This window comes from Trichomycterus rosablanca, unplaced genomic scaffold, assembly GCF_030014385.1.
Source record: "Trichomycterus rosablanca isolate fTriRos1 unplaced genomic scaffold, fTriRos1.hap1 scaffold_374, whole genome shotgun sequence".
NCBI lineage: Eukaryota > Metazoa > Chordata > Actinopteri > Siluriformes > Trichomycteridae > Trichomycterus > Trichomycterus rosablanca.
Window position 1 is genome coordinate 1 of NW_026947202.1, and position 22991 is coordinate 22991.

The 22991-nt window shown below is 39.7% G+C and overlaps 1 protein-coding gene across 1 annotated transcript; it reads right to left on the minus strand.

The window, feature by feature from the left end:
• Positions 1–8528: 8528 nt before the first annotated feature.
• On the minus strand, positions 8529–20309 carry LOC134307883 (multiple epidermal growth factor-like domains protein 10; the record flags this gene model as incomplete). The annotated part of the gene is made up of 15 exons (XM_062990602.1): positions 8529–8573; positions 9254–9377; positions 9998–10116; positions 10256–10483; positions 10602–10730; positions 11125–11253; positions 12509–12637; positions 13597–13725; positions 14191–14325; positions 14792–14938; positions 16487–16589; positions 16839–17002; positions 17382–17502; positions 18220–18394; positions 20097–20309. Coding segments are annotated over 15 exons (2090 nt in total), but the record flags the coding sequence as incomplete, so codon positions are not given.
• Between the last annotated feature and the right edge of the window lie 2682 nt (positions 20310–22991).

The following is a 22991-nucleotide window of genomic DNA, read 5'->3' on the forward strand; positions in this document are numbered from 1 at the left end:
ACAGACTCTGCTTGGTTATGATTTTCAATAAATACCAAATAAGTTAATTATTTAATTTCACAATACCACAGATTTTTTGAAGTGAACAATCCAGTGCCAGTGATAAAATGCCGTATGAGTTTTTTGTTCATCGTTTGTACGAACAGCTTCTGCAGCTGATATGACGTGGAAAGTTGGCAGGAATAATAAGGTCTTTGATCCTTCTCAGTGGGGTCCTTTTTCTTGCTTCTTGGAGAGGTCTGGTATCTTAATTTTTGCCAGATATAGTCATGTTTACTGGGATCTATTCCCTAAATAAATATTACCCAATTGCAAAATGCATCTGTCATACTTTACAATGATAGAGACTTCATCACAAGTCATGTTACAGAGAATATCCTTTGAGCCTGTACTCAAGTCATGACTTATTGGTGTCGAAAAAGCACAGAGGGATCATACGTGCTTTCCCCTCCTTAAAGATCCTTTGTCATACTTTGACCTCACTGTCAACTGTCAACATCCAGAGAAAGGTCTAGATGTTGGGTTCTTTTAAGAGTAGTCATCCTTTGAAGAACAGCATGAAAGGGGGCTAAAAAAGCATGCAGATAAACAGATGGACTACAGTCAGTAATTGTAGAACTACAAAGTGCTTCTGTATGGTAAGTGGAGCTGATAAAATGGACAGTGAGTGTAGACACAAGGAGGTGGTTTTAATGTTATGGCTGATCAGTGTATATTCTTTTACACTTCCAATTCCAAGCTTTTAATCACTTACCAGAGCCTATTTATTTCTGGACTGGAGCCAACTGAAAACCATCATCATGAGTGTAAAAACATTTTAATCATGATTGTAACAGCTATGTTACAATCCTGAAAGTAAAAAAACCCACATTGTTGTTTTTATTATAATGGTGAAATAATTTTTTCCACATTTTATTGTGCATGATATAGCATACATAAACATTATTTCTTATTATTTCTACCTTAAAACAAGAATACCTACTTCTCTAAATGTCCTTAAGCCAAAAAAAGGTATACAGATCAGACAGATTACCTTTTTAGCAATAAACGAAAAGCAATAATAAACAGTGTCCTCTGGTGTACCATATATAAGCACTGTGACAAGCAGCTCTGAGTTCCCCTACTAATGAGTTTAATTCATGTTCTGTTTGTCCTTTCAAGACCTCATGAGTTGAATAATGTTCTTTAGTTTACAGATAAAGTTGAATGTGTTGTTCCAACATAGACACAGTGATAAATGGCAATGTGTTCCACTCTGATGATTGGAGGCCCACACACCAACAATTTCAAGTGGTAAAAGTCATGTGGTGAATTCATACATTTATTCATTGTCTGTTTTACCACTGCTTTATTCTGGTCAGGGTCACGGGTCTGATTCACTGGGCTAAAGGCAGGACACACACACAGACACACTTAGGGCTACTTTTAGTGGGTCCAATTGGCATGACTGCATGTCTTTGGAGTTGTGGGAAAAAAGCCGGAGCACCTGGATTTAACCCATGCTGACACGGAGAACATGCAAACTCCACACAGAAGGAACACTGGGCACCCAGCTGGGAAACCCAGGCATTTCTTGCTGTGAAGCTATAGTGCTATCTACTGTGTCACCATGCCACCCACATTTAAAATTAATAACTTGATTTAACAAAGCAATCTTTTGCCCCTCAAGTGAATCCATAATCATGTTATTTAATGCAGTCTTACTGCCATCTTTGTCTTTTTTTTCTTTGAGGCATTCAAGAAGGTCTCACAAAGTTCCAACACCTCTGAAACTCATCACAAGTTAGCATGGTGTGAGAGCCTGGCCAGCTTTCAAAAGCGACCAAAGAAGCTCCTGTGTTTGAATGCTTTTATGTGTTAGTATTAGGTTATATCTAAAGTGAGTAAGCACAGAGCTGTGGAAAGTGAGATCAAAGTAGAAGGAGATTGTTTGAATGTTTTGGAGCGGATGATCCCAAAATAGACTCATTACTCAAGGTGTTTATAGTTGCTCAGTGCCATCTTCTTCCTCTCTGTCTGCTTTCAAAGAGATGGGTTAAAAACAAAATGAGCGTGTCTGTTTAAGAGTGTATACCATTTTGGAATTCAAATGGGTGCCAACACAAAGGACCTCAGTGATCGACTATGGAAAATATTCTGTGGAACTAATTAAAGTTTAAATCTACATCCTGATTGAAATCATTGTTAGAATAAATAAATACAAGCAATCAATAATAATTTCATTCCTGACTACTATATTATTTAAAATAGAACCATCTACAGCTAAGATTATTACTGCATACTAAAAAAGTAAATTAGTATTGTTTTGCAGTTTGTGTTTCCAAGTGTTTTCAAAATTATGTCAATGAGCTTTTCTTCATTCTTATTCCAAAAAATTGAGCTAATTCCTTCCATGGCTTACTTTAAATCTGCCAGTACTCTTTATGTTCTAAAATGATGAGTGATTCTTCCCAGAATGTCATCTTACACACAGACTTAAGCCCAGCGCAGAGCAAACTCCACACTCATGATTTTTCTTTGTTAAATCTGCTCCACAAATGACACCATATGATATTCTCTGCTTAAAGTTACTGAACATGTTTTCATGTTGACTTTAGCCGGTTGATTTGGGAACCCTGAGATTTAGGAAGCTATTTAATGCTAGAAGGATCATGGGTCTCAAGTCCATTGAGCCTCTAGAAGGTCACCATCAGTTACATTTTATACATGTAAATACAGTACATTCATTTCATGCATTTGCTGGGGCATATATGTCATGAAAGATGTCATTTTACTTGATTCTACTGTAATTGCTTGGATTACCTCTGCAACTGTGACCTTTGACTGCATCTATTGAAAAGTAAATAAAAGTCATCGTTTTGCCAAGGTTAAAAAGAAAACCAAAAATATGACTATATATGCCAAAAAACTAATGTTTGTTTATTTTATTTATTTATTGGGATTTTAATGTCATGTTTTGCACACTTTGGTTACATTCATGACAGAAACGGTAGTTAATCGTTACACAAGATTAATTAGTTCACAAGTTTAATGTCAAACACAGTCATGGACAATTTTGTATCTCCAGTTAACCTGACTGCATGTCTTTGGACTGTGGAAGGAAACCGGAGCTCCCGGAGGAAACCCACGCAGACACGGGGAGAACATGCAAACCCCACACAGAAAGGACCTGGACCGCCCCATCTGGGCATCGAACCCAGGACCTTCTTGAAGTTCTGATGTAATCCAGGCACTACAATAACAGGTCTGCCATGATTGAAAAGCTGTTGAAACATGGATAGCACTGTTCACAGTCAAGTGACCTTGTCATGACAACTTAAAGGGTGCCAAATATTTACATTTGCTGTGTTTAGCAGACACTTTTATCCAGAGCAACTTACATTTATGACTGAATGCAATTTTAGCAATTGAGGGTTAAGGGCCTTGCTCAGGGGGGCAACAGTGGCAACTTGGTGGGTTTGAAGTAGCAACTTTTTGATTACTAGTCAAGTATCCTAACCACTGAGCTACCACTGCCCAAACAAGAAAAAAAGAATTGGCTAAAGCCAATATTCCAGCAGCCACTTATTTATTTTTATTTTTTATTACATCTGAAAATACAGCCAGATTGCCTCTTAGCATAAGATAACTATGTTTTTCCCCAATCTGGCAGCAGTTAATCTAACCATAATAATGTGGACAGAAAAAGTCAACAGCTACAATAAATCATAATTAAAAGGCCATGCCACAAAGTGAAATAATATTATATTTTTACAAAGCAAATAATAATTGTAATGTTGGTTTTAAAAATGGATAATTACATGAAAGAACAGGTTTGCGTAACTAGTCACGAATTCAAAGACACAAGTTTAGGGCCACTGATGAGTAAAACCATTAGAACCACCAGCCTAATATGCTATAAAACAGCTCTGACTTATTGATACATCAAGTCCACAAGACATCTGGAGGAGACCTGTGTTTTATGTTACCAGAACATTACCAGGTCCTTTAGCTACCATAGGTTACAAGGTGAATCCTTCTACAGTGCATCCTGTTGCCATGACTTTTGTCGGAAGGTTCTCTTTATTGGTGTATAATAGTGAGTCTAACACATGGTAATTTAAGTGTTGACAAAAAAAAGAAAAATGCTCCAAAAGCTTAATTTAGACATAAAAATATATTACAAGTCAGACAACTGGCCTTAATAAACCAGCCTAACGTCTTCAAATACTTGGTCATACTATTTTAAGGTTAAGTCATTTAAGTATTGGATGGTTGGGCAATTGTTTTTGGCCCAACCTTTCTGACTAAATGTGGCTTTTATTAAACAGAATTCTGTAAACAATAGTCGCATTGTTTTGATGTAAAGTAGTGTTATACTGTAAACAGCTGAACTCTATAAACTGAAAGCAGTTCTTATATAAGATTTTATTAAAGAAATTAAAAGGATGTCAAAGGATGTGCCAGGCCTTGTTTATTCTGAGCAAGATAGACCAAGAAAAAGAGAAAGCAGAGAGATGTGTCTTTACAACCTAAAACTACTGTTTTAATTTGAAGACCGTGTACAGTGCTTCCACCATTTCGACTACTTATTTATTGTTAAGTTAAATTGTTGCTGGCTCTGATACCTGTATATTTAGCACTGCAGCTTTTAATTACCCTTTTAGTGAGAAAGAGATGATATATATATCTTTCTAAAAGTGTTCCAGTAGTTGTAGTAAAAGTTTATTCTAAAAAGCTTCTTAGTCCATTGTTTACTTGATGTAGAGTAAGGAAATGTAAGTCACTCTTGTGTCTATTGCAATTGCAGTTTTGCAGGTTTCATTTTTGCCCATTCTTGCTTGATAGCTGCTCAATAGTCCATGGTCGCTGTTGTCTTATTCTTCTCTTCATGATGTACCATGCATTTTTAATTGGAGACAGATTTCGACTGCAGGCAGGCCAGCCAAGACAAATTCTGTGTCTATGAAGCCTCTCTGTTGTATCACATGCAGAATGAGGCCTGGCATTGTCTTGCTGAAGTAACCTTGCTTGTAACTGTGACTTATTTGTGGAAAATGACAATTATTTTTAAACTTGTAATTTATCAATTTTCATTTTCACCTTACTGAATTTGTCTAGGGCGGCTAAGTGGGTAGCGCTGTCGCCTTACAGCTAGAAGGTCCTGGGTTTGATCTCCAGACGGGGCGGTCTGGGTTTGCATGTTTTTCCTGTGTCTGTGTGGGTTTCCTCTGGAAGCTCCGGTTTCCTCTCACAGTCCAAAAACATTCAGTCAGTTTAATTAGAAACACTGAATTGTTCTATAGGTTAATGTGTGTGTGTGTATGTGTATCTGCCCTGCAATGGACTGGCACCCTGTCCCAGGTGTTACTGTGTGCCTTGCGCCCATTGAAAAGCTGGGATAGGCTCCAGCACCCCCCACAACCCTGATTGGATAAGCGGTTAAGAAAGTGAGTGAGTGAGTGAATTTGTCTATTTTGACCAGAAATGCATTTTTATTAGAATTATAATCAGAAAGAAAACTGGCAAGTTATACTCATAATGGTCAGATTTATTCCAAAAACCATTAAAAACAGGTCCATAACTACAAACTACTGTCTACAATAAACCAAGCTTATATCACTATTGGGCTGCAGGACATGTTTTGTTCAACAACAACAACAACAAAAGACATCATGACTAAAACATGCATATCAACAACAATGAAAAAAATATATATTCCCAGAAAACCCACACAGCAAAAAAGTGTGTGTGTGTGTGTGTGTGTGTGCCAATCATTTACTATAAGGAGCAGATAGAAATCATTCAAACCGCAAGTCTGCCTTGACAAACATTACAGTCTTTTGTAACAGTAGTACCAAAGGCCAGTTACAAGTGTGTGTATTTATTACTTCATCTATACATTTCAAACTAAATTAAGTAAGACTGTAATTTGTGTAAAAATGTTTTGAACATTATTTAAAAATGAAAAGCTTATTCCTATACACCATGACACATCTGTCTGAAACGTACCATGGGCAGACAGGTAGAGACAGTTCAAACAGGCAGACGCATGCCTATGACTGACAGAGCTGTCATTCCTGACTTCATCTTTTGTGTTTGTTTTGAGTATGATGCAGTGACGACACACTGTGTTCCAGCTGTTCCACCATGATCTGCTATGGGGCTTCCCCAGCAAATGATTCATATGGGCATGGCCTTCAGCAGGAGTGTTACCATATTAGGTGTCTCCCTTTAAATCCTGGTCATAACACACAGTAGGTGTGTGTGGATACTAGCTCAAAACAAGAGCTGGTGTGCTAAGGTGGTGGTGTTAGGCAATCTAGTTATGAACAGGGATTTCTATACTGACACAAGGTGGCGTTAGTAGAGTTGAACTTGATTGGTTGAAAGTTGGGACGTAACTCTGTGTGTGTGTTTAAGTTAGTTTTATCTGTTGTTTAGATAGCTTCAGCTGTGTGAGAACAAAAGTATTTAACACACTGTATATCATAGTTTTATTTGCTGTTTTGGTAACGGTACTTCAAGATAAACTTCTCTTAAATCAAAAAAATAATTATATATTGAAATAGTTTTTCTATCATTGGCAAATCCCTTTAGTGAATTTTTAGTACAGTAAGTTCAGTGACAAACAGTTATGGATCCATCCAGTGGCATCATAGTAATTTACTGTTGATTTACTTTTAACTGTTTGTTTAGGTTAGGACGTCTGTACTTATCTTGTCACTGAAAGCAAACACTATTTGTTTTGTCTTTTGATTCCAAATAAACTCTTGTTGCTATGTAACTGAGTTTCTTACATGGCATTTTCATCAGTCAATTTTTTTATTAGGAGTGAAATATGATGAGCTGAAAGACACAGTTTAGTCCTAAACACACTTGTCTTCCTTAAACAACAAGAATTTTCTTTCTCAATATACAGTGTATCACAAAAGTGAGTACACCCCTCACATTTCTGCAAATATTTTATTATATCTTTTCATGGGACAACACTATAGAAATAAAACTTGGATATAACTTAGAGTAGTCAGTGTACAGCTTGTATAGCAGTGTAGATTTACTGTCTTCTGAAAATAACTCAACACACAGCCATTAATGTCTAAATAGCTGCAACATAAGTGAGTACACCCCACAGTGAACATGTCCAAATTGTGCCCAAAGTGTCAATATTTTGTGTGACCACCATTATTATCCAGCACTGCCTTAACCCTCCTGGGCATGGAATTCACCAGAGCTGCACAGGTTGCTACTGGAATCCTCTTCCACTCCTCCATGATGACATCACGGAGCTGGTGGATGTTAGACACCTTGAACTCCTCCACCTTCCACTTGAGGATGCGCCACAGGTGCTCAATTGGGTTTAGTCCATCACCTTTACCTTCAGCTTCCTCAGCAAGGCAGTTGTCATCTTGGAGGTTGTGTTTGGGGTCGTTATCCTGTTGGAAAACTGGTGGTCGTTATCCAGTTTTCGAAGGGAGGGGATCATGCTCTGTTTCAGAATGTCACAGCACATGTTGGAATTCATGTTTCCCTCAATGAACTGCAGCTCCCCAGTGCCAGCAACACTCATGCAGCCCAAGACCATGATGCTACCACCACCATGCTTGACTGTAGGCAAGATACAGTTGTCTTGGTACTTCTCACCAGGGCGCCGCCACACATGCTGGACACCATCTGAGCCAAACAAGTTTATCTTGGTCTCGTCAGACCACAGGGCATTCCAGTAATCCATGTTCTTGGACTGCTTGTCTTCAGCAAACTGTTTGCGGGCTTTCTTGTGCGTCAGCTTCCTTCTGGGATGACGACCATGCAGACCGAGTTGATGCAGTGTGCAGCGTATGGTCTGAGCACTGACAGGCTGACCTCCCACGTCTTCAACCTCTGCAGCAATGCTGGCAGCACTCATGTGTCTATTTTTTAAAGCCAACCTCTGGATATGACGCCGAACACGTGGACTCAACTTCTTTGGTCGACCCTGGCGAAGCCTGTTCCGAGTGGAACCTGTCCTGGAAAACCGCTGTATGACCTTGGCCACCATGCTGTAGCTCAGTTTCAGGGTGTTAGCAATCTTCTTATAGCCCAGGCCATGTTTGTGGAGAGCAACAATTCTATTTCTCACATCCTCAGAGAGTTCTTTGCCATGAGGTGCCATGTTGAATATCCAGTGGCCAGTATAAGAGAATTGTACCCAAAACACCAAATTTAACAGCCCTGCTCCCCATTTACACCTGGGACCTTGACACATGACACCAGGGAGGGACAACGACACATTTGGGCACAATTTGGACATGTTCACTGTGGGGTGTACTCACTTATGTTGCCAGCTATTTAGACATTAATGGCTGTGTGTTGAGTTATTTTCAGAAGACAGTAAATCTACACTGCTATACAAGTTGTACACTGACTACTCTAAGTTATATCCAAGTTTCATGTCTATAGTGTTGTCCCATGAAAAGATATAATCAAATATTTGCAAAAATCTGAGGGGTGTACTCACTTTTGTGATACACTGTATATATAAATTTTTTGCAAGTATTTGCATTGCTTACCTCTAAGAGATTTTCCCAAATAACGTCTGTCAATTCCATAAGCTCCTAAATAAATAAAAGACACATTTATTTACTTTTTTTATTTTTGGGTGCCCAAATCCCCAAACAAATTTTTGCATAACAGAACATTTAAATGAAAAAAGAGACTATCACTGCATGGATGTGAGAGGCTAAATTGTAACATTAAATACTTTCAAATCGTTAAACAAAACATGGATTTATACAAAGTGAGAATAAGTAAAAACATCCACATTCACAAACACTCATATCACCCTTGGATATTTAAGCTAATTTATCTCATGAAATACAGACAGGCTTGCACATGACGCATTTACCGCGTCATTTCAAACAGTTCATCTCATTGGAGGCGCTTTGAAAAGGTCAGCGGCCCAATAGCGAGCCCAAGGCAGCAAAAGTGCATGGATGCCACCACCTAGGGAAGCACAACTGCAAGCTAAGCAGCACCGCCACACTCCATAGGAAACAACAGCACAGCCAGCGCAAAAGTGATTGCGCCCTTAGTCTAGTGTTTGGCTCCCGCCTTTGTTCTGCCTCTTTTAGACATGACTTTCTCTCTTTGCAGTCTGTCTGTGTGACTTTTGGAAAATCTTGTAGAAGATGACTCAGCACTTTCCTTCAAATCTCTTTGATTCCTGAGCATTAGCTTTATTCATTATCTAAGGTAAAGAAAATCATTGTAGTCTTTGTCAAAGCTCACTACCCACCAAGCTCATTAAAGCAGTTGCCTTGTTTCCAGTCAGCCGGCAGGGTTCCAGTGTGATCCCTCAGTGACGGCCGCTTTCTCTGTTCCACATTCTTCAGGTTAACAAACAACTGGTTGTTCTTTGTCTAACATGAAAATTGATAGAAAGTGAATACATCTACAAACATGATAATAATGTTGTAGCAATTTAAACACAATTACACTTATATACCTAAATAATAGAACAGTTATTTGATATTGCACCTGTCTGGAAATAATATGAATTTCATACATACTTTTTTAATACATTTTACCCCCTTTCTCTCCCAATTTAGTGCAGCCATTATGCTGCTGGGGACCCTGATGGTGTCCAAGGAGGGTGTATATTCACCTCCCACTCCCTATGATGTGCAGTCCACCAATCCCTTCTGAGGTCGGCTTCGAATACAGACAGCCACGCCCCAATCCCTGCGCTTCTCCACTTTCCTTACTCAGCATCGATAACCCCACCCCTTAGTCTGGTCTTTCCCACCCAGCAGACTGGAGGCCAATTCTGCCTGCTAGAGGGCACCCAGCCGACCAATAACCTAGAATTTCAACAAACCTTTTACTATTCACAAGATTCATATTCTTAAATAAGCCTTATTTCTATTTATGATTTATCTTTTATGATGAAAAGTTGGCACCAAATTACACTAAATTAGGCAATATTTTATTTTTTCTTCAATATATATATTTTTTCTTCATTTAGAGTGAATGGACCTACCTTTCCGTAAGGCAGGTTGTTGACACGAGTTGGGCTAGTACACTGTGCCAAAGTGTGATAGCTGGGATTGGAGAAGTAGTTACTGTTAGGAGGACCCTCGTTTGTGTGGGGCATTGAATCTAAAAAAAGTGTTAAGTGGTAAAAGTTGAGATAAATGAGTCAAACAAGCAGCACACACACACCAACACCTACACTACACCAAGTTATGGCACACAGCATTATTCAGATGTCACCTGCAGCTTGAGTCAGAGTACTAACCTGTAATGGTGTAGTCTGCGTTAACCCGCATGGCAGGGGTGTATGTGACGGAGGGCATTGCGGGCTCCTTGCCCTTTAGCTTTTTTCGGTAGATGATGAAAAGGAGCAGGAGGAAGAGCACCATCAGAACCAGAACTATGATTCCTGCGATGGCACCAACCTGATAGGAATCGATTGGCACAGCTGCGCTGGTCAGACTATTAAGGTTGCCCACGATGATTACGCCAGCTGAACAGAGGATAAGAATAAACATCAGACATACTGGTAGACATTTCTCTGAACACTTTGGCTCAGTTACTCCCTTATAGTTAGATTTGGAGAAAAATGCTCACGCCACGGTTTCTACCTTGGTCACAGCGGGCACCTTTCCAGCCCGGGTTGCAGTAGCATGTCCCTGTCACGTGATCACAGGTGGAGTTATTAAGGCAGTCACACATCTGCCTGCAACCGAAGCCGTATGTCCCGGGCAAGCATTCTATAAGCACAAACAGAGACTTCTGGTTAATTTGTTATCCTCTTTCATCACTCCAGGATTATGAAGGAAAAAATTCAATCAAGTCAGACTAAGGGTGTCCAAACTTTTCTTATTAAGGGCCACACGATAAAGGTTATCTGACGGTTGAACTGACAGGCTAGCTGCCAGTTGTTTTACTATTTCTATTTATAACAGACATTATTCATTATTAGGGACCTTTTCATTTTGGGTGCACCTTTATTGTGACTACTAAGCTCTAATTAAGGGGTTAATTTCTGTAAATTAAAATGGCAAACTTGTGTTGCACGCTGTAGTTTGGACACCCCTATTTAAAACCAAACACTATTGGCTCTATTACTATATAATTCCAGGCCATTCCATGTAATTCACTCACTTTGTTCACAATGTCGTCCCATGAAGCCTCTGCGGCAGGTACACTGCCCGGAGATGTGGTCACAGTCGGCACCGTTCTGACACTGACAGGTCTCGGAACAGTCTTTACCATAGAAACCTAACGGACAGCCTGCAGTGCACACACATCCACTTCGGTTATAAGTATTGAGAATACAGATCACATACAGATGCCAACCAATTGGTTTGAAACAACAGAACCAAATACAAACAACAAGTAAAGCAACTTGGCGTAATAACTGCTCTTTACTGAATAACTGTGCTAAATTAATTAATAATTTCAAAAAATGACACAAGAAATGATAAATGTCTGAATGTAATACACTATAATAACTGTGAGGGATCTTCAAAAAGTTTCCGCACCTTTATATTTTGGTTGGAAACGGTGAGGGTGGGAGGAGTAGTAATCGGTCATGTCTGAGACACTGAGAGATTCTTATAGTCTGGATTTAGCGCCATATGATTTCCACCTTTTTGGATGCTCAAAGAAGCTTTAATAAAAAGATGATTTTCATGTGATGATGATGTGAAAGCAGCGGCGCATCAGTGGCTACGCTCTAAAGCACAAATATTTTTTGCTGATGACATTAAAAAGTTGAAAGTTGAAGTTTTTGAAATTCTTAATAAATAGAGTAAAAAAAGTGCGAAAACTTTTTGAAGAACACTCGTACTAATACATTCTATATGGCATGGACATTTTTTGTGTTTTTTTTCCAAGCTTAAATGCATTTTAGGAGTGGACAACATACCTGCAATACACAAAAATCATGCCTAAAGAGGTATTTCAGATAATTCTGAATGGGTTAAATTTCATTCCCAACCAATACAAAAGCTACCAAGTGATCTAAAGAGTCATGTTGAGCGTAGTGCTATCAATCTTGTTAGGTCGTTTGGAGCAGGCTGTCATGTTGATGGATATACTGCTGTAAATAAGGCTTCAAAAATAAGCTTTCACCCTCAAGACATGTCTGACCTGCTTGTGCTTTTTTTGCCACTTGAATTGGATTGTGGATGAAAATCCATAACCTACAGCTGTTCACATTCCTAAAAACCATTTTATATACATATATTATATTTCCACTCACTGGCCACTTTATTAGAAACACCATACTAATACTGGGTAAGACCTGCCTGAATTTTTGTGGCTCTGATTTTACAGGGTGTTGGAAACAAGTCACTCAAATCATATTATTAGTGTAAACTGTTTTACCTCTATCTGTCCTAAAATTGTGTTAGAGAATATTAGGAATGCAAGCTGCATTTTATAATATTAATAACCTGTTAATAATAATCATTTATAATTGTATGAAATCACATTTAGCGTAGTTATTTGGTAATAAGAAGCTATTTTGAGTTTGTGTACTCACGCTGTGTGCAGTAAAGGCCGGTCCATCCGGGTGTACATTTGCACTCTCCATCGTAAGCACTGCAGTAGGCTCCGTTATGACAGTTGCATGTGTGAATGCAGTTCGGACCCCAGTGACCAGGAGGGCATGCTACAAGACCAAACACATCACATACAGTTATAACAGTGAAAAGCTGGACACTGGACCACAGTCACCACATGTGTGCAGTAGCCGACCGCTTCTTTTCACCTCAACCAGGTGGGTTCATATGGAGATCCGTATCATGCACGGAGAGTCACGCACTGATCTCCATTATCCCCTGTTGTGCAGGCACCATAGACCAGTCAGCAGAGGTCATAATTGCAGCAGTTTTCAGGAATCCCCCCATCCCTCCCTCCTCCATACGAGTCAATTACTGTCTGTATAGGTGCCCGCCCAGTCGGCTGATAGCAGAACTGAGGTTTGAACATGCAATTTCGAAATGTCAGCACTGGTGGCCTACTGTGTTTTACCGCTGTGCCACCAAAGCACCCTCATGTCTTTATAGTTTTTAAAGAGAAATAAAATGGACAAAAATAAAACTAAGACAGGAGAAAAAAGTTCTGCATGCTTGTCTGCTGTGGCCTGGGGTGGTGGGGGCCCATGTTATATCATTTTATGGGGCCCACAATCCCTAACAATGCCCCTTAATACATTAATACATATGTTGAATACGTTTGGTTGATTTTTTTGGTTCCAGCCAGCAGGGGGCTCCAAAGATCTTCTAATTAACTCTTAACAAACCGCTGACCTGCTTCATTTGGTACTATAGTATTAACGTTGTAAATTTATTGATGTATAATTATTTAGGCTCATATTGACAGGCTCAGATCAATAAAATCATATAAGCAGGTTGTGAGCAGGCCCCAGGGGCCATTCCTGATCATGCCTGTCCGAAAATATTATGTTAAAATGATCATTTAATTTAGCTCTCCGTCACTGTGTCCCAATTCGAGTGTGCATGGGATGGGGGGTAGGGGGGCAGTCTGCCAGGTCAAGGCAGGCAAATTTTATACACGAAATACAAAAACAATAAATTCACATTTATTAAAATAATAATTAATACTCACGCTGTGAGCAGTCACTCCCAATCCAGCCTGGGTAACACTGGCACGAGCCATCAATAGGGTTACATGTGCCATTATTGGTGCAGGTGCATGTCGAGGCACAGTTCTTTCCAAACCTGCCGTTAGGACACACTGTGTGGACACAAAAAAAATTAACAATCACTATTTTGATATGGTGTGTTATGCAATAAAGAAATAAATTCTGTTGTCTGTTTTAAAAGTCCTACATTATATAGTGAGATTTTTTTAGTGAGAGGGCAATGGTAGCTCAGTGGTTAAAGTACTGGACTAGTAATCAGAATAGCTTGCATTGTATTTGGTCATAACTGTAAGTCGCTTTGGATAAAAACATATATGTAAATGTACTACACTTGCAGGTTTGAATCTCAGCGGTGCTACCGTCCAGTGAGGTGTCTACACAGACATGATTGGCTACGTCTAAGGACAAAGCCCTGTGATAGGTTTTCCTTTGTCATGAATTGTGTATTTATTTATTATTATGGCAGTAAAAGTAGTTTTATAGTTGTTATCATAGTTATAAGCCAGCCTGATATCACACAAATGGGTTTATTCTTATTTTCATAAGCTCATTCTCACCTTCATTGCAGAGCGCTCCTTTAAAACCAGAAAGACAGTCACACTGGCCTGTGACGTGATGACAGGGGCCGTTACTGTGGACGCACTGTGGGCACGCCTGACTGCAGCGGTGCCCAAAGTACCCAGGAGAGCAAACTGTAGGGATAACAAGACAACATGAGCACAGCAGTTAACACTAGTACAGTTGGACTCACTGAGTTTGGATCTCAGCTCCGCTACCCGTCGACTGGGCATCCTCTAGCAGGCACAATTGGCAGTGCCTAGAGCAGACAAAATTGGCCACTAGTTTGTTGGGTAGGAAAACACCAGACTAAAAATGGGGTGGAGTCTTTGATGCTGTGTAAGTAGTAGCCCAAGGCGCCTGTACAGAAGTGGAGAGACTGGCCTACATGCAAATCAACCGAAGTATGGGCGAATAGAAGGGCTCAGGTAAATATACCCTCCTCTGACGCGATTAAGAAGTCCCCAATAGCAGAAGACAATTTGGCTATGCTAAATTGGGGGAAAAAATAACAACACTAAAACAGTTGGGGTAAAAATGGGGTAAATATCTAAACATGGCACTCATCAGCAACTTTAGCAAACTAGCCAGAATACTTACTCCGTTGGCATGTGGTTCCTCTGAAGCCGGGGGCACACTCACAGGTTCCTTCATCAGGTGAACAGGATGCTCCGTTCTTGCAGTTACAGAGCACTGAGCAGTTTGGCCCCCAGAGACCCTCAGCACAAACGCTGTCACAGTGGATCCCTGACATGAACAAATACACCAACACAAAAACATTTTATGAGCTGTATTTCAAGTGGGCATAAGTGGACATAGTGGGGATGAAATACTAACTAACTTAGTTATGCAAAAGCTGTGAGTGGGCACTTAGGTGGCACATCTGTTAAAAAAGGGGGTCAAACATCAGTGGTGCTATTGGCCAATAAGGTGTCTGCATGGACATGATTGGCTAATGTCCAAGAAGGGCATGAATGGCCAAAAAAGCCTAGCCATTAGGAGGCACACTTGTTGCTTCAGGAAGGGTATCGGTATAATGGTGTAAAAACTGTGCCAAATCTGGTATGCAGACTACATCCGCTTTGGCAACCCATATAACAATGGAAAAGTTGTGAATATTTGTCAGGGTTTCCTCATAACCAAGTTTTATTTCCCTTATTCAATACTAATTGTTTAAACTCTTGGGTTTCCTGCCTTTCGCCCAATGAATCAAACCCATCATGACCCTGACCAGGATAAAGTAGTGGTAAAGTAGTAGTAAAGCAGACAATGAATGAATAAAAAACTGAGTTGCATGAGTTGGCATGTGGCCATTCCATAGTTATTTACCTGCAGTCAGTTGGACAAAACTGTGTTACTGATTAAATTTAGTACTAGCAATGAGTAAAAATCAAATTTTTGTCAACTTGACATCGAAATACTGAGATTTTTGACCCTCGGTGAATAAAATTCATCCTCATAATTACATGGAGGACAATCAAAACTCAAATTCGTAAAGAACTGACCAAGTGGAGATATGACATGACTAAATGATTATATCTTTGTTTTTGTGTTTCTCAGACTTTTTCCCATCAGGCTGTGTGGCAATAAGCAGTATTGTGATGGATCTCTGTGCCAAGACATGGGACAAAGACCTCTTTGAGGACCTGTGAGTGTTGCTAGGCAATGAGGAAAAGCTTGCTACAAACTCAAGATAAGTAGCTCTGAAGAAATGCGGCGAATTTAAAGGGCCGGCGCAACACACAACATGATCAATATGCTGCCTGCGTAGAGGACGTCCAGTAATGAAAGGTGGCACAATGGGAAAAAAGTAGGAGGGGTGAGGAGGAGGGAGTGGACTAAAGGAGATGGAAAGAAATTAGCACAGAGGGGAGCAGAAAAGGAGGAGCGAAGAGGAGAATGCTTGTATTTTTTAGACCAATCTAAAAATCCCTCTCTATTTATGGCAGCAATCAACAAGGAGATTAAAACTGACTTGCTTCTGCTGTATGAAGCAAGCCTCTTTATGAATCTGCAGCTCAATGCCTTAGGAGGAGGGCACTAACTGTGACATCCGTATGCATGACCTCGGACCAAGACCTAATGTTGCTGCCAATGATCCCTGCCATTAGATCTAATAGATATATAGACATAGATATATAGCCTATATTGTGTAAGTAAAAAGATGCTATCCCACTACCATTGAGATCCTGAGGGACAGATATGTGGACCAGAATGATCCAGTATGGCTACCCCTAAATATGCACAGGTAACAGCAGCTCAATAAGGTGTAACAATAGCACAGATAGAGCTCACCTGTCCAGCCTGCAAGACAGCGGCAGTGGCCAGTGGCATGGTCGCACCCATCAGCATGACTGCAGTCACATCGTTCCTGACACTCCACACCATACGTTCCATCCTGAAAACATCACACAACACCTCTTACATGTAAAGCTACATAATTTCTTTAACATGTAATACTAATTATTGAGTTCAGAAGTGAGCCTCACCCATTACTAAAACATATATAGAATCAATTCTATAAAACATATTATACGTATGCAATTAAAAGTGAGTCAACAAGATTACTATACATGCAAATGGCATCCATTAGGTGGAATGGCCCATAATCTATTAAATAATGTATGTAGTAGCTGTGTATACCCACCTGGCAGTGCTGGTCACATCGTTCTCCTCTCCAACCTGGAGCACACGTGCACTGGCCATTCAGGGCATTACATGCTCCACCGTTCCCACACAAGCAGGTGAGGTTACAGCCCAGTCCCCATGTACCACTCGGGCAGTTTATAGAGCAGTGTACTCCATGCCAGCCTGGGTTAAACGAAACATATGTTTTTAGAGTTTAATAACATTTACAGGGCACACAGGTGGCACAGCTGTAACTTTTACTAGCCCACTACCACTGGGATCCAAAGGCTTAAATTCCAAGCAGGTCAGATTTTTTGTACAGATATGTCTTGGGATATAACAGAAGCCTTAAGATGGATTTGTGTTGCAACACTGCACCCACTGCACTGCATTCTGGGAAAACCGTACCCATCACAATCCTGGTCAGGATACCCCCACCCACCACAAGCTGAGCCACAATATATAACACTTATCAAAACAATCTGCTATAATGTTTGTCTAATGACCATAAACCTCATTTCTGCAAAAGCAAATAACTGCCAAAAAAATCTGATGTATTTACCTGCTTTGCATGTGCAGGATCCATCCACAGGAGAACAAGTAGCGCCATTCTTACAGGTACAAACAGAAGAGCAGTTCACTCCATAAGTCCCTGCAGGACACTTTACAGCACAATCGACACCCTAAACAATAATTAGTTATTCAATTAGCAAACAAATACACACATTAAATACAGTAAGAGAAAAGAAGAATTTAACCACTATTGTTTTTTCTACTGAACATACAGCCAGTTCACACATGCACCTCAAATGTACACTTATAAAATTAAATATTAACTACAAAGTATGTATTTATAGGATTAAATATTGATGTTTAAAGAACATAATGGTAAAATATTTAGACACCACAAATTATTAACACAAATTAGCACCACCCGGGTGCTTAAAAAGAGCATTTTGAGGTCAGGCACTGATGATTGACGAGAAGGCCTGGCTCATGATCGACCTTTCAGTGCATGGCAAAGTTCAATAACGTTGAGGTCAGGGCTCTGTGCAGGCCACCAAGGTTTCTTTTCACAAAACAACTCTGTACAACAAATTTGGAGGCTTATTATTTATTTCCTATAATTAAATTGTATGCACCTCTTGGTAGATGGGCTGTGATACAACAATATTGTAACACAAAATGAAATAGTTTTTACCACTGAGGACAGAATTTTAATTAAGAACTTGTATTGTAATTAAGAACTTGAACTTGCTGGGCGCCTACATGAACAATGATTGGCTGTTGTTCATACAGAATTCATTAGTTAGTAGAGTAGAGTAGAATTCATTGGCCTTACAGAATACTTACAAAAAATATTTTACCAAACACTAAAGAAATAAAAAACGGTTGATTACCTTAAAACCTGGAGCGCAGATACACTCTCCTGTTACACTGTGGCAGTCTGCACCGTTCTGGCACCGGCAAACTTGCTGGCATTCCTCGCCATAGAAGCCAGGGGGACAGGTTTCATTACAGTAGATACCTGACCAACCAGGCTGGCATGAGCACTCACCTGATACAGGGTGGCAGCTAGAAAAAGAAAGAGATTAATTATCGTCTACCTTCTTGTTTTAATTTGTATAATATTGACGTTTGATCATCACAGATGGCTGAACCTAAAACTGAACTTGTTCTGCATATAAAAACACATTAATTAATGTTATGAAATGAGATCTTAAGCTTGCGTGTTAAAATCTCAGCGAGTTAAAATCTCAGCTGTGCTATTGACCTGACCAGGCGTCCAACAGACACAGCCTCCGCTGTTTGTTTGAGGTGCCTCAACACATGTCGGGATGATGGGGGTATGGGAAGGTCTACCGGCGGCAAGAATATTGCGATAGAAATATGGAAACTAGATTGAGGAGGAAATTGGTGGAATAACCCATAAAAAGGAACAGATTTTTAACAAAAAGCCCATTTTGTTTTTTAAATGTATGTCATTTTGTGAGGAATATTTATTTTTGATAATTTAAAAGGTTGTTTTTTAATCTTATTTTCCCAAAAGGACACTACACATCTCTTAATGTGTCATGAATGTTTTCTAGTAGGTGGAGCTGATGATTTTAAACTAAAAGGCGGGAAGGATTTATAGGGCATGCTGCTGTTGGTGAGCTTGTTGGTTTGGGCAGTAGTTCATCCACCCAGTACCTGTTGGTGGGCAGCTGGCTGCACCTCTATTGAAACAGCAGCTCTATTGACCGAGCGTGTGACAGCTGTCCTAACACACAACACATGGTAGCATTCAGCTGTGCTCGCCAGTCTCACACAACACCATAAACACAATAGCAAACTGTGAGTGTGTGTGTGTCCAGTAACTGTCGTTAAAACATTAACACTGACCCTTCAGAACATGTCTTAACAGCCCTTTTTGTTTAACTTTATCTTACTTCGACAAGCCCTAAGTATTTGTTCCATGATTAAATAATTGATTTATTTATAATTAGTTACTGCTTTAATTTAGTCAGACGCCATTCTGGAAACACCGAGTGCAAGACGGGAACACAAGACAGGGTGGCAGTCTGACTCGTGGTATTCTATGCACATCCATATCCTCACTCCTGGTAATAATTTAAAGTAACCAATCCACCTACAGGCATATTTCTGGAATATTCAATAGAGGCTCATGGAAACAGAAGGAATATTCCAAATTCATACAGTAACTAAAGTCAGGGATTTAACACTGTTCTCAGGATCTATATGATCCTGAAGCTGTGTTGCGCCCACACTACTGCCTGCACCACCATGCCACACCTTCAGTCTTAGATACATTTTGAAAATACAGAATACAGTTACATTTTGGGGGACATCATGTCCTTGTAGGTGCTCGGCCAGCCAATAGCAGAGCTAAGATTTGAACTTCTGAATTAAAAATGTTACCACTGGGGCGCTAGCATGTGTTTCTGCTGCACCACCCGGGAACTTGCACTTGTTTTAAAGTGTGCTGTCAAACTAACTTTAAGTATATGTGCACAGAAAAAACTCTTATCTAAATTTGTATCTAAATTTGACTTCAATTGTATGTTCTTTTTTCACTGAATTGTAAGAGAAAACAATAATAAATGATTTGATATAAATCATATTTTATATCATATTTGATATAAATCCATATATAAGCTAAATCTTCACCTACACAAATAGATTTCAGTACAGAAATCCTCATAACCCCCCTCTTTTCACCTTTCATTTTTTGTACAAGCAGATAAATGGAATAGTTGAGTCCTGTCTGTCTTACCTTCTGGTGTTTGAACCATGGCATGGGCATGTTTTGTCACACTTGGAGCCATAAATGCCCTCTGGGCAGATCCGGGTCTCGCACATCTCGCCCGTATAGCCTGGCTCGCACAGACACGCGCCGCTGATGTGGTAGCACTTGGCTCCGTTTTCACAGCGACACGTCTGCCGGCACTTTACACCGTACTTGCCAATAGGACACTGGTCCTGGCACCTGAAGAGACACAGACACACCCATCCGTCACAATGCTAGCATATTATATATGCTTGTTTAAGTAAATTATGGGATTATAGTCTATTTTCTTAGAGAGTATTAGACTGAGTATTAAAAGTTATGCACACTGTGAGTTAATAAGGGGCCTTCTGTAACTTTGCCCAAAACATTGCCAAATGTTGATCAACTTTTTTTTTTACTGCTAGATGCAACAATGACGTCAGTTTGAATTTCAGCTCAACAGCAGCAGACGACAATATTGTAACATAAAATAAAATAGTAGAGGACAGAATTTTAATTAAGAACTTAAACATTAGGCATTAAGCTGCTCTTCATAGACCGTATGGCACTTAGTTAGACTCCATTGTAGGCTGGCGTAAAGAAATGCATACTTATATCTCCTAAACATTGCTCTACCAGGCCCCTACATAGCTGAAGCTGTTAAAGACTCCTTCTCTTCTCCAAACATTCCCTATTCCACTAGGGAATTACACTGATATGGAAGGGCAGCCCAGCGATATAGGGCATGCTGGTCTTTTGAAAAATGAGTGTGTCAAGCTGGAGAAATTAATTTCATGTCATTTGGACATGCCTATCTTTCCATTATCTGTGCAGATGGGCTCAGGCTACACTGTTCCCAAAGCTGGTGTTTGGCAAAATGGATTGGAACACATGGCCACTGTCCAGGAGCGCAGTGATTCCCACTGATTTAAGTTCCATGCAGAATGCTGCATATTTTTATGACAGGCGTCTCCTACAGAGCAGAATATACTATTAAAATACCATAACAACATCCACCATAAAGAGGTCTCTTATATCAACACTCATTGTGTAACACTAGTTTAGTTCTGACACAGGTGCAGTCTGCAGCACACAGACGTCCATCTTTTTAAAAGTGAAAGTCTGTCTCTGTTGCTTTAACAACCACATGTCTCTCCTTAAAACAGCTTGTTGACTATTTTCCAGCCCGTAGGGTGTGGTGGTACGGGGCTTGGAGTTGGTCGGAAGCTCCGTATGACGTCTGTTTAAGCCAAAGCACTTATTAACTCATAAAAACGCATTTGTAGCGCTATTCCTGTCATTCCCTGGCATGCTTAAGTATATGGTGCGTACACTGATGCTGGTAATTATGGGTGCAGTGTTTGGTTCCCATTGGTCTTATTTCTACAACAGGCCCCAATTTCTGCTTCTACACAACTCAGTCTAGACTTATTAGCCACAAAATTGTAATGATGCCACCTACAGCATACTTCTGCCTTTTCACCAGCTTTTAAACTAGCTAATTATTTAGCATAAATCCAAATATTTATACAAAATTATTTCCAATACACAATTTGCTTACATTCACATAACGTTTGGTCAGTCAACACATTGGAAATCTTTTCTTCGTACTTTTGACAGTTAAATAAAGGTTTAAGAGAATGAACAAAGATTCTAGTTTTTACTGCATTTTATACAACTACAATTTCGCTGGGAAATTGAGATTGCATATTATTGTGGTCAGAAAATGTAGACAGTGTTAAAAAAAAACACCTATGCTGGAATGTTCACTGCTTTGCTGATAATGATCACAACCCAGTGTCTCGGAGCAAGATCCCTTACCCTTCGATTGCTTAAATAAAGACAGATCCTCAGAGGTTCCAGCAAATAAAAGTCTATCTATCTAGTAAGAACTTAAACTAAATCAAAAATAGATTAGACCTAAGCGGACAACTGTTTGCATCGAGTGTCTGCTTTGAATTAAAATGATGTACTGATACGGACAGCCGTGCTTCCACTGATCTCCAGTTAAGGAAAACAAATGGGTACCAATATGGTCACAAAATACAATGAAAATACATAGCAGAAAGTCTTTATGTAGCTTTAGCAACAGCAACAGAGCAACAAGCTCAGAGTTCCCACCAAATAAAAAGTCAGTTCTCTAGCTGCTGTCTCATATCTAACCATAAGGACTAACCTAAACCAAAATAAGTGCTCCTAACAATAGCAACACATGGGAAATCGTCAGTAATTACACCTCACGAGGACCAATATGGTTTCACTGTATACACTTGCCACTCAGAAATGGGAATAAGTATGTACATGTGACTGCTGAAGTCTTACCTACCTACTGCTGTGATTTTTCTAAACTACACCACATCAGTGGCAGATTCATTCAGAGACTGTGGCTACAATAGTGTTCCCTTTATGTCAGGAAAGTTTTTTAAAAAGAAACCACTGTCTGGTAAAAAATGGAACTGTCTTTGTTTTCCTCTAAGTGTCAAGACTGTGGTACAAACCCATACAGGACAGACTTGGTGGCTACAGAGCTAGATGATGCTTACTTGAAAGCATTTTTGTACTACAGTACAAAAGAGATTTGGACCTAAAATAAATAACTGTACAGAATTATATGAACATGTTGTGACATTAAAACACACATTACAATAAGAACTTTGCCTGTTCTTTCAAGCATTTTTTTTTCCTACAGCATGTATTAGGTACAGTTCAATTCACAGGTCAATTACCATATGACCTTGCTGCAAGGTTTGTCTGTATTTTATTATTGATCCTGCATCCATAAGAATCAATAAGATACTGTAACTGACCTGTTCATTCAGCTATACTAATGAGCAATCAGCTAATTCCACTAGATAATAAATTTACATCATGACTTTTATGGCAAGTTAAATCCAGCCAGTG